The sequence below is a fragment of the Pagrus major genome, chromosome 2, assembly GCF_040436345.1.
Source record: "Pagrus major chromosome 2, Pma_NU_1.0".
Classification (NCBI taxonomy): domain Eukaryota; kingdom Metazoa; phylum Chordata; class Actinopteri; order Spariformes; family Sparidae; genus Pagrus; species Pagrus major.
Window position 1 is genome coordinate 14,220,961 of NC_133216.1, and position 12,769 is coordinate 14,233,729.

A 12,769-nucleotide genomic window follows, 5' to 3' on the forward strand; every position below is an offset into this window, starting at 1 on the left:
TCAATCTATCAGGCGAGGCTGCAACCCATCAAGCTCACATTTTAATCACAGCTGCTTCATGAGCAGCAGCTCTGACAGAATAACTGTTCCTAAACTAATCAGCTGTTCTCGTGAGGATGCTGAACGTCTTAGGGTCTGACAGCTTAATAGAGTTGCACGAGGGCGTACGAAGAACAGAACCAGACAAAGTGGAGCAGTTTGTTTAGTTTAGAGGACCAAAAAATAAACAGGAAGACAGCAGGATCTGGACAGTGTCTCCTCTCTGCTTCCCCTCCCTCCCTCCTCTGTTACATAACTCCACACTGGCTCACTTCGCTGCCTGCACTCTTTCACAGAGGTGCTCTTTTTCTTTTCTCTTCATCTGCGTTTTTCAGGCTTACTACGATGAGTCTGAGGATCATTGTTGTTCTGGCTGTGTTAACTGGGGTAACTGGGAGCCCCAGTGTGACGATCAGACCTGTGGCTGACTCAGCGGACATGTCAACAGCTCATCCCAACAGCGTCCCAGAGACAGTGGAGGAAACTGAAATCTTTGGACAGGTGAGGAAGAAACTAGATCCACTGGCTTCGGTGTGTAAATGTTTCCTTTTGCGGGCTTTCATCTGTTTTTGAAGTTGCGTTGCTCATGAGAAAAATCGACACAAATTGCTCAGGAAAACTGTGACAAGTTGTCGACACATAAATGATGTGCACAGAAAAAGACCAAGACTTTAAAAGACTGATATATATCTTTGTTGCAACCATTATTACATCAAGACTGTTCTGTACATAGTACAAAAGCCATTTCAAGCTCAAGTGAAAACACAGAGCTTTCCTTACCAACCACCATTCAGCTGTAGAGCCGAGAAGACGTCAAATCAGGCTAAAATCAAGGTAATAAATAGATTTCCTACAGGGGTCAAACGTGAGGGAGACGGAATCGCTTGAACTACAAAACGAAAGGAAAATGTCAAAGTTGTACGGCTCCACAAATTAAAGCCAATTAATGATGAGGGACGGTGGTCATGTCAAAGTTCAACAGTTGGGACTCTTTTTAGCTCTTCCACTTGTTCTTCTTGGCAGGCAGCTGACCTGTAGCCTCTAAGTATTTGTGGATGAGTTCCTCTTGTGTGCTCGGCAGGCAGGGCTGGTATCTGCTGTAATCCATGGTGTACTCCCCTTTTCCCTGAAGACACAACGATAAAACGTGTTAGGTTTTTGTCTCCTTCAGTCGTCAGTCAGAACAACTACAACTACTTTGGAAAGCTTAATAACCAGTTTCATAAGAATGAAACTGCAAGACTGATACATAAGAACATGGATTAGCCTTCATACACAGATGTCGGGTGTTTGAGGTTGAACTTACTTCAGTAAAGGAGCGTAGTTCTGTAGAATAGCCGAACATGTCGTTTAGTGGAATCTGTTAGGAGACACAGGCTGAAATCAGTCAAATACAGATAGTAGAGAAGGCTAAGAGAACAGATACTGTACGTTAAAGGACAGAAGATACTTTGTGTTTGTGAACAACTTATCAACTGGACTCACATCAGCGTACAGAGTGAAGTATCCTTCAGCTGCGTCCTGTCCTGTGATAACACCGTGCCGGCGGTTTACACCAGCGATCACTACTCCCTGAAACTCCTGAGGCGCGACGATTTCCACCGACATGATTGGCTCCAGGATGGCCGTGTTGGCCTTCTCCATAGCTGAGGAGAGCAGATAGAAACCAGCATTGACATAGACTCATGACAACACAGACTGAAATCAAATGAAGCAGGAGGTCAGATCAGAGGAAGCCCTCACCTTGTTTAAGAGCGCCCTCTCCTGCACGGATGAAGGAGATCTCGTTGGAGTCCACCATGTGATGAGCTCCGTCTTCCAGGAGGAATCTGATGCCTGAGATTTTGTGTCCGCTCAGGGGTCCCTTCTCACAGGCCTCCCTGAAGCCCTGAAGCATGATGGGAAAAAAACAAGTGATGAAAGACAATTCAAGGTTTTCAAATCACTTCTAATAGTTTTAAGACATCTGTATCGCTGTAGTACAGTAAATTAGGAACCTTTTCAACAGCTGGTACAAACTGCTTTGGGACGTTGGTTCCGATAGTCTGGTCTTCAAACTCCAGCTTGGTGAAATGCTCTGGCTCAAGAGGCTCCAGGACTCCAACAACTTTACCATACTGCCCAGAGCCGCCGCTCTGCTTTTTATGAGTGAAGTCAAACCTGCAGAAAAAGGAGCAAAACATCCACATTTTGAACCATCTGGAGTGACAAAGTGGAAACATCCGTCAATCAGGGTTCAGTCTGGCCCCCTTTCCACCAACACTGAACGGGTTCTGCTTCGGTCTGCTAATTTAAATTCCTTCTTTTTCATAATTACAAATCTGACCACACAAGATACACAAATCAAAACAAACACGCTGATTTCGTAGGGAAATTACTTTGATCTGATAATTGTTTAAATTTGACTTTAAAAAGTATTACGGGATGACATTTAAACGGTACGATAACCGTCTCCAGAAAATATCAAGGTTTCACAGTATCACGCAATTATTCTAACTATTATTATTGTCATTTACAATGAACCCTAACAGAATGAAACAGAAGAGTCTCTTGGTTTAACATTTTTTTTGTAGGAACAGAAGAACAATAATCATTTTATTAAAATCATAAATTAAAAGTTGCATAAGTTATATCCTTACGTGTAATTTAACACCAGGCTGACAGACTAAAGTTTCTGCATGCCTATATTATTATGAGGAGCTGATTTAACAGGGAGGATAGGAGTCAGAAAAGGGCTCTGTCTCTTTAAGAAAGGGGGCTGCCCTCAAACAGCGCTGGTGTTAGACCGGAAGTAGGAAGTAGTGTTTCGGTTTGCATGAGGAGCAGCTGACACTGAACACTGGACAGATAAGTTTCCATCTGTCGATTTCAGAGGCAGGGAGTTTCAGCATTCCAGTTACAGGCAAGATCAGATTCCCTTATTTCATTATTCATCACATTTTTCAGCTGTAAACCTCTTTTTCCAACTTTATCTTCGACCTCTGCAAATCAGCTTTCCTTTCCACTTTGCTTTATGGATGAACTCCACCCTGCTGACACCTGAGGGTTAAAGTCCATCGGGGGTTTGAAGCCCATCCCTGTTCATTACATAGAGACTCATAACTCTGCTCTTACAGTCTGTACTTTCTGTGGAATAACAGGCAGAATTATTCGAGGAAGAGGAGGCTGAAGAGGATGTGATGGCGACTGGAGAGCTGAACCCCAATCACTACCCCGCTCAGAGGGCAGCCAAAGTGGTCCAACACTACCTCAACACCCGCTACGGCTCCCCGTACAGGCTGTTCGGACTGCAGAGGGTCCACAGCGGGAACGCAGAGGTCTGTTGACTGTTTCATTTTAGTGTACGGTGAGAGGAGACGAGCTCTAAATATCATCAACTGAGGTTATTTCTTCTTTTTTAAGGATGTGGCAGACTCTAGGAGAAAGTATCAGCTGGAGATCTCAGTGCAGGAGATGATCGGCAACGTAAGAAAGGATTATTTATTACACATGTGGGTTAGGTAGAGCCAAGAACCCATCAGACTAGAGTAGCATGACACATGTAGATTTCACAAATGTGTGTTAGATTATGTTTAATTTCTGAAGTTGTTTTGTGGTTTTAGAGTTATAATCAACAGAACGACCTGTAAATTAGTCACTTATCCTTGCCTGTAAGTTAAAAAGCACCATAAAAACAGAGAAAGAACTACTTACTTTTGTTTCTGAACCAGAGAATTAAAAACATTTGACCTGCACTGCAAGATTTACTTGAGCAGTCATTTGGGTTCATCTGTGGAGGTAGTTAAAAAGTTTTAACTGATCTTAACTGGCTACGTTTATCTTTAAAATTGCAACAGCTTCTGGCACTGCATTCACATCGTGCTTATGGGAAGATATTTTACACAAAATGTATTGTTTATACTGTGCAGCTGAATAATCTCTGGCTTCAGAGTGAGCAGGTTTGACAAGATTTAACTAAACAGCAGATAAAAGGAAGCAGTGTGATGCAACCTTGACTCACTTGTCTGGACAACGCCTTCGCTCTGTAAACTCCCCTTCACCTCTTTCTTATCAAACCTGACTTTTTTTACGTTTGTTTCTTTTAAAATTCACTGTCCTCCCCTTTTATAAATCAATCCAGACTACTGAGAAGTGCTCTGCAGAGGTTATTTTTGCGAGGGGTGAGCAGCGCTCGGCCCAGGTCCAGGCCTCGTGTGAGGCGCTCCATAAGATCGACACTAAAGCTCAAGAAGAAGAGTTTTACCAGAAGTACAAGAAGAACCCAAGCCTGCTGTCGGCACAATATCTACCTGGTATGTAGGATAAAGCAAACTGTGCACACTATTGCTCCTAATCAACACTTAAAAGTCAGGTATTGCACAACATCAGCAGTTTGAAATTGCATCATTTTGGGGTTTTCAGCTGTGGCTGAATTTGTGGTTTCTGAGTGAACTCTGAGTGAAGTAAGTTTATATGACAAGATCTAAGCGTCATGATCTTTCATTGTGCATGCATTAACTTCCTTCATAACACTCTGACGTTCTGACCAACAGATAGCTATGGTCACATCGAGCCTGACATGAAGCCTCTCTGGCACCTCGGTACTGTGGCCTCCAGCTTCATCATGCTCAACGAATCCACTGAAAACACGCTGTACAACATGGCCCAGGTGGCAAACGTCACGCAGCTGGTAGGTCGTCCTGTCTGTGGTTGCGTCTGCTCAATAATCTGTGCATTTCCACAATAAGTTGCTGCAATCAAGAGCTTCAGCACATTAGAGTTAGCATCTTTTTAAGACATTCTTCAGGCATACTAGGCAGGTTTTGTATGAAAGGCAGACCAATTATTCACCCATTATGTGACGTTTTGACGATGAAACCTGTGACATATTTACTGAACTCAGTTTCTATCATTTGGCTTTATTTTTGCTGCAGCCAACTGAGAATGACCAGCTGAAGTTTGACTATCACATAGCGCTGCATGAGATGGTGTCCCAGGTAAATACCGAGAGCTGCAACTCACCGTAACCCGAAACAAATATTAAATCTATTCATTCATCTATCAAAGCACTGATGACTTCCACAACTTATGTGTTAACTTAACTTGTTCAGACTAATATGTGACTGAAGAAAAAGTCTTGTTCAAACCCATTTCAAGCTAATTTACACCATAATGGCATCTTAAAGTGGACTGGTCTGGTACCAGTTACTTAAGAAGAACATGCTAACCTGAGGTGCAGTTTTACTTTTACTATATCTCGTGTTAATTTGACAATCTGTTATTTCTTGCAGGAAATCATTCACTGGAAACTGCTGTTCACCTGGTCTCCTGCGGAGGGAGTTAAAGTGCTGCAGATGGAACAGCTGCCACACTGCCATGATTGTGAAAAACCTCCAAACACAAACTAAACTGCTCACATTCATCACACTGATGGTGCTCACATTTTGTATTCAGCTATTGAAGCATAAATTCTGCGGGTGCCAAGCCAAGACTTGCTGCTGATGCTTGCAGAAAGTTTGTACTATTAAAAAGTGGATGAATCCATCATATATAATGTTATCTGTAAAATCTGCTACTATTGGTTGCTATAGTATTTTAGCCAAAATAAACTGTTTATACAGACCCCATTGCCTCAGTTCGTGTATGTGTCAGGAGATCAGCACTTACGATACAGGACTGGTGACCGTCTCTCTGAAAGCCACTTTGGGTTTTCCCATCACACAGGGACAGTTGTATTCCCTCTCCATCCTCTGAAACAATAAACCAAAACACAAAAAGGGGAAAAAACAGGTAAGGTATGTGAGATTTAAAAAGGGACAAATCCTTCAAACATGAAGAAAAAAAACATTTTTTCTGCAGAGACTGATATTAATATGAAGTATGATTCTGAGGTTTAGACATCTTGTTTAGATCTCACTCCAAAAGCGCCGCTAGGAAGCATTTGGTTTGTGGTGTCTCTCTTACTAAGAGTCACTGACGACAAAATCATATCTACAAAGATAAGTGTGAGACAGTCATCAGAGAACATCTGACAACTCCAAACCTCAACAAATCACAAGTTCGCTAGATATCAAAACACCATCAGTCGGAGAAATCGTGAATTAAACATGCAGAACATCCTCTGACTGCGTACCTGAGAGTAGATTTCCAGATGCAGCTCGCCCATGCCTGAGATGATGGTTTCTTTGCTCTCGGTGTCAAAATGCACTCTAAACGTTGGATCTTCTCTGGTGAAACGGTTAATACCTTTAGAGAATTTATCCAGGTCGTTCTAGTCAGAAGCAAGAAAATAACAGAAGAGTTAAAAGATGCAGTTTAGACTCTAGAGTTGGATTTTTACAGTAAATATGGGTAAATTAACTTTTTTTTACCTTGTTGGTTGGCTTAATTGACATGGAAATGACTGGCTCGGGGACATGAATAGACTCCTGTGAGATAAAAACAAATTTTGAGTAAAGGAATAAAAATCAGAATAATTCCCCAAAACATCTTAAAATGAGCAGGTTTCTTGCACTTTCACAGGTAAAAACATTAAAGGAGACATATTACACTCATATTCAGGTTCATAATTTTATTTTGGGTTACTACTAGAATAGTGTTTACATGCTTTAATGCTCAAAAAACACATTAGACTTCTCATACTGTCCAGTGCTGCAGCACCTCTGTCTGAAACGCTCTGTTTTAGCACCTGTCTCTTTCAGGCCCCTCTTCCTGAATACCCAGTCTGCTCTGATTGGTCAGCTCACACACGCCTGAGCCAGCACCGCTAACAACAACAGAGCAGCTGTGCTAAATCAATTCTTATATGTCAAACTTAATTATGTAAATGTTTGACATGGTGACGTAGTGTGATGTCACAAAGTCACGGAAATAAAGGCGGGACTACTGACGAGGCGTTTCAGGAGCAGTGTTTTCTGTGGGAGAGGGGAGCTTCTGTTGGTGCGGACTTTGACCTCTTTAACTTTCAAGATTTCTTACATGCACAAGTACCCATATGTAAACACTGAAGGAAGGGAAAAAACAAAAAATAATGAATTGCTCTCCTTTAAAATTACTCACCATGGAGAGGTTAGCGCTGGATTTGGATGTAAAAGTGTCTCCGCTAGCGCAGTCGATCCCAAACAGAGCACAAATATCTCCTGCATAGACCTCATCCACATCCTGAAAGAGCATGGATAGAAAGGAAACAAAAAAATGATGTGAGTTGATCCAAATGTCTTATTTTCAATGAATATTAAACACTTTCATGTGTTGTTTTGATGCAAGGATGGAAACTCTGATGTCACAGGGGATGTGGTTGTTATCTTGACACTCGACTGCTGCCAAAAGAGGAACAACGCCATTTTGACCAGTCATGTTCCTCTGATGCTTAAACTGCAAACCACAGATGGAAAACTGTGACCTCTGATAGCCTGTTGACGTCCTCACCTCCATCTGGTCAGCGTGAAGACGCACAAGCCTCTGAACTCTGACTTTCTTGCTCGTGCGTGTGTTGTAGATGTACTCCCCCTTCTTCAGACAGCCCTGGTACACCCGCACATATGTCAGCTGGCCAAACCTGCCCGCCTGTTGAGAAAAAACAGCACAGGAAACAACAAAGCATGACAGATTGAGATCTTCCTGTTGAGCAACATTGCACAAATAAAGAAGAAAGGTATCTTACCTCCAGTTTGAAGGCCAGACCAACATAAGGGTTTGAAGCATCTCTTGTCGGATCCATTTCAATCTTTGTTGTACTGGAATCTCTAACAGAAACATTAGTGCACAACATTTGTTTAAGATTTTGAAGATTTTGTAAAAAAAAAAGTTAAATGAAAAATTGCATTTAATTTGACTCTATTTTATACTTACTCGTCATTGTGGATAGCATAGTTTTTGACTTCCGTGGGGTTCGGCAGGTAATCCAGGACAGCGTTCAGGAGAGGCTGGACGCCTTTGTTCTTTAATGCTGTGCCCACCAACACTGGAGAGAAGAGACGCTGCACAGTGGCTCTGCGGATTGCAGCCTAGAAGACAGCGGAGTCACGAGAGACATACAAACAGGGTTCATGTCTCAATTTTCACAGTTTTCACGGTCGCGTTTGTTGAGTTTAGAGAATAGACAGGTGATGTGTCGGTCCTGAATGAGCTGGTTCTATGAGCCGGCTCCCATCTGAGATCCAAGCATGTTAAGACTTGTGTATGTTGTGCTGGTTGCCAACATATAAAATATACTTCCATATAAATGAAACGTTCAATATACATAATAGTGTTTGATGTTTTTTACATTATCTAAGGTTTTTATACCAGGCATAAAGTAGAATTATAGTATTCTGGAAATTATAAGGTTTAGTATGATTACACTGATTAATTTAATTGATATAGGTATACACATACAGTGTGAGTACAACCTCACACTCTTTAGTTTTGTTTACTTAATATGTAATATTAAAAAATCATTATGAAAGTTATTTTAAAACCCATGATGAATAATTCATTACTTATGACAGGAGGAAAGGTGCTTTTCTTGCTATAATTTGCAGAAAACCCTCAGATTTCACACACATTCTCTCTCTTTAAAAGACACAAACCTTCAGGTCGTCATTGGTTGGAATCTTTTCCTCCAAGAACATCTCTCCCAAGATCTCATCAGCGTTAGCCACACACTCCACCAGCTCCTGCCTCCGGTCTGCAGCCTCAGCACGAAAATCTGCCGGGATCTCATCATAACGGATATTTTGACTGCAGGGAGGAAGAAACTCTTTGAATCAGCTTTTGCATTGTTGAGGAGTTTTGTGACAAGGATATAAATGAACACTTTTAATTTGACAGATCATTATTTTAATGATTTTTGTCACTGATGCCTGTAGCCAAGCTGTCTTCAATCCCATTTACAGTTAAAACTACCTTCCCTTGCAGTTAAAGAATCAGTAAAATAAACACGAAAACATATTAGAGTGTTATTTACAATGCAGATTTTAAAAAATTAACAGCATGTCAGAAATGGACCTCTTCATGCCCTTCAAGCTACCAAAGTAGGAATCCCTCACCCAAAAGGTCCTTCGAAATACATGCTCCTCTCCTTTACAAGGTCAATGATGCCGCGCATGTTCCCCTCCAGGCCGATGGGAATGTTCACAAACGCTGCGTTGTGGTTTAGTTTGGTTCTGAGAAGACAAAACATATTTATTTATTATATATTTATATATATAGTAATTGTGAACAAAAATAAAGGAAGGAAAACCACAGCTGATTACAACATTGTTTGTGGATAATGAGCTCATGTGAACAGGTAAAGATATGTAGGTGTAGTTTATTACATGAGTCTAAATCCAGTCTCCCTTCAAATGTTTAGAATTTCATGTCTATTGTTTGGTTCATTTAAAACGTATAAATCAGCAAATGTTCAAAAGGGGCCTACTGGATTCACTGTGGTATGTACGTGTATACCTCATCTGCTGCAGGGCTCGGCCGGGGTTGGCGCCCGTGCGGTCCAGCTTGTTGATGAAGGTGAGGAAGGGGACGTTGTAGCGTTTCATCTGCCTGTTCACCGTCAGGGTCTGACACTGGACTCCTCCCACCGCACACAGAACCAGCACGGCTCCGTCCAACACTCGCAGCGCTCGCTCAACTTCGATGGTAAAGTCCACGTGACCTGGAGGAACAACAGGGACACTGATGTTTAGAAAGAAAAACACTGTAAACATGAAAAGGTGAAACTTCAGTCCTAGAGCTGGTAAAGATCCATCATTTCATCCTTGTTCACATATTGGCTTGAACCTTCTCTTGTTTTACTTTCTGCAGCTTGTGTTTTTTGTGGGCATCATATTAATCATAATTAAACAGTAAAGCACTGAAAAATGAGAGCGAGACAGTCAGTGAAATCAAATCGAAGGGTTCTCCTCATTTCTCTATTTTGTGCCTCCTCGTCTCCTTGTTCCTCCTGCCTGTGACCTAAAAATCAATCTCAGTGTGCCATACTGAAGGATATCTCAATTCCTGAAATGTTCCTTGAGGAGAGAGGAGGCTTGCTAGAGGAGCTATGAGCGAGGATGCACAGGTGTGTACTTTGCGGAAGTTGTTAAGACGGCGAAGCAGGGAAAGAAGTCAAGGATGTACAAACTGAGAAATGAGAAGAGGGGTAAGTTCTGTCTCTTGAAAGTCACTAAATTACTTCTACACCGCAACTGCAAACTTCCTAAACAAATAACCATGAGTCAATCTGTTGATTATTATTACATCATGACGTTATGAAAATTTTACTCTTCTTTCTTGCACCAGACTCCAAAATGAAATCTTATATTATTTGGTTTCTGTGCCAAAGTCTCCAGTGTCTTCTTGAGAATACACACCACTGAAGTGCAACATCACATGAGACGGTACGGGCCTTTACCAGGACACTCCACAGATTTTTTTTTTTTAGATGATCAAAGTCTGAAAAATATATTTGTATTGAGGTCATCAGGGTTATTTTGGTTTGGGCTTCAAGACCAGAGAGTCTGTGTTACAAACTGGGGGCATTTGGTTTGAAGGACACTTGCCATACAAGTAGGGATTAAGAGATATTATCAAATTGCGTCATGGGAAATGTATGATCCAATACTTTTGGAGCTTCACCCATACTAGGGACTAAAAGTTTACAACTCTGATTTTAGAAAATATATTTCTATAATTTTGAGTGAAAATAAAATGAAAAGATGTTCTTTGCATCCTTTGTAAATCAGAAATCTTCACTGAAGCTGTTAACCTAAAAGCGTTAGAGGGAGTAAGTAATGTATTTTCAAACTACTATGGGATCTACAGGATTCTGCAAACTTGGATTACACCAGACGGAGCCATTTTGTATATTTTTTTCCATTGTTTTTTTATGTTTTCAAACAAGTCCCCATCAGCTTCAGTCGTTTAGGAGAATGCTGCAACATTGTTTTGCTGTGAAGCTCCCAAAAAAAAGTTTTGCGGGCTTCAAAACTTCACCTGACTTTCAATCGACATGCAGCTGAGTCGATAATTACTGAATTTTCATTTTTGGGTGAACTTTTCCTTTAAAGGCAGATCCTGCAAAATTACCACAAAGAGGGGGTCAATCATTAGGGGTCACATGCAACATTTTGTCCACAATGGACCCTACATCAAGCACAATATTTAGTACCTGGTGTGTCAATGATGTTGATGTTGTGATCCCTCCACACGGTGTATGTAGCAGCTGACTGGATGGTGATGCCTCTCTGTCTCTCCAGCTCCATAGAGTCCATAGTGGCTCCAACACCGTCCTTCCCTTTCACCTACAGGAGAAGAAACACAGCTCATGCTGGACACTGTGAACCTGTAAACCCTCACCTGACAGCCACATCTTGGCAAACACTGCCCCGGTGCTCACCTCGTGAATCTCAGCTATCCTGCCGGTGTAATAGAGGACACGCTCGGTCAGGGTGGTCTTCCCGGAGTCGATGTGCGCCGAGATCCCGATGTTTCGGATCCTCTCGTTGGGAAAGACACCGGAGGAGCATGTCCGACAGCTGTTGATCAGCACCTGAGGAGATGAAACAGAAGAAGATCGATATTCAACCCACTTTCTGTCTGTTTACCGATTGTGACACGCAGAGGACTGATGGCAGGGCAGCTCGGCAGAGGTTTGATGTCAAATCAGTTCAACTGCAGGTTAGCTAATGTTACCTTTTTCAGAGTGACGCTTCCCGGTGCCAAAACATGCGTTTTTGCCAAAGACAGCCCCGCTTTTAGTACTCTCATTTTGAAGACTGCTTGGTCGGGCACAGGGTGGTCGTAATCCTCCGTTTACACAACCCCCGACTCTGACAACCCGGTGAATGTCACGCCGGGGCCCTGCTGATGGTTGTGAAACACGACTTCCGCATCTACGGAAACACAGACGTGCCAAAATTACACATGTTTGCGTTTTTTTAAAACATGAACGATGCTCCTATAAAAGAACCGCAGTGGATCAAAACGTGGTTTGTGAGTGACAAACATGTTCATGTGTTTATTTTGACGTTAGAGACAAACATATAAATGCAAAAACTACAAAACTACAATAGAAAACGCGCGTTGAGCTAAATGCTGCTTTCAAGTGCTGTCAGAGAACACTAAACAGATTGATGCATTAAAATGCATTTTGTGAACAATCCAATACAGGGGCCCAAAATGTGTAAATGAATGAATGAATGAATGAAAAATGATATGAATAAATTCAAGAAGTCATTAAAGCTCAACCTTATTCAAATGACATGTGATGTCATCTCATACTAACAGGGTTTTATTTCTGTTTTACCATACCATACCTCTCTTGTTGGACCTTTGTCGTCGCCTGTGGTGGAGAGGGTGGTGTTGCCCTTGGGACGGGTTCTGGATGGGGGTCTCAGGCTTTTTGACCCCATTTTTTGTGAATTATAGTGTTTTAAGTATTACTGACAGTGTATTGTCCCTCTATTCTATTAATGGCTGTGTTTTAACTGTGTGTTTTACTCAAGGTGGAGCTTCCTCAGTGCCCTAAGTTCCTGTTTTACATTTTGCTTGTTATGTATGTATGTATGTGTGTGGGGGGGTGGGGGTGGGCGGTGGAATTGTGGTATTGTTTTTACTGTGTGAAGCACTTTGTGTTACTTTGATGTATGAAAAGTGCTATACAAATAAAGTTTGATTGATAGCCTGTTTTATTTCAATAGATCATTTTTCATAATGTCACTTTTATTTTGTAGAGTCACTTTAATTTAAGCTGCTGGGCTGACTAAAGGGTGTGTCAACTTTATGTCTGCCA

The 12,769-nt window shown here is 41.6% G+C and overlaps 2 protein-coding genes across 3 annotated transcripts; one reads left to right on the top strand and one right to left on the bottom strand.

Annotated features, from left to right (window-relative positions):
* Window positions 1-176: 176 nt before the first annotated feature.
* On the top strand, window positions 177-5,641 carry lxn (latexin). Of its 2 annotated transcripts, none has more exons than XM_073482720.1 (7): window positions 177-540; window positions 3,180-3,356; window positions 3,442-3,504; window positions 4,160-4,331; window positions 4,572-4,708; window positions 4,953-5,015; window positions 5,310-5,641. In XM_073482720.1, the coding sequence occupies exons 1-7, from the start codon at window positions 385-387 to the stop codon at window positions 5,424-5,426; spliced, it is 885 nt and encodes a 294-aa protein (XP_073338821.1). In that variant the 5' UTR covers window positions 177-384; the 3' UTR covers window positions 5,427-5,641. The 2 variants fall into 2 exon arrangements, with proteins under 2 accessions (XP_073338821.1, XP_073338813.1); XM_073482712.1 differs by lacking the exon at window positions 177-540 and adding an exon at window positions 2,859-2,941.
* On the bottom strand, window positions 710-11,834 carry gfm1 (G elongation factor, mitochondrial 1). Its single transcript, XM_073482700.1, has 18 exons — window positions 11,671-11,834; window positions 11,375-11,527; window positions 11,147-11,279; window positions 9,448-9,652; window positions 9,048-9,164; window positions 8,589-8,739; window positions 7,870-8,024; window positions 7,682-7,763; window positions 7,447-7,584; window positions 7,078-7,179; window positions 6,390-6,446; window positions 6,152-6,289; window positions 5,686-5,768; window positions 2,037-2,199; window positions 1,783-1,927; window positions 1,525-1,685; window positions 1,346-1,399; window positions 710-1,165 (listed from the first exon to the last, which is right to left on the bottom strand). The coding sequence occupies exons 1-18, from the start codon at window positions 11,743-11,745 to the stop codon at window positions 1,034-1,036; spliced, it is 2,244 nt and encodes a 747-aa protein (XP_073338801.1). The 5' UTR covers window positions 11,746-11,834; the 3' UTR covers window positions 710-1,033.
* Window positions 11,835-12,769: the final 935 nt, after the last annotated feature.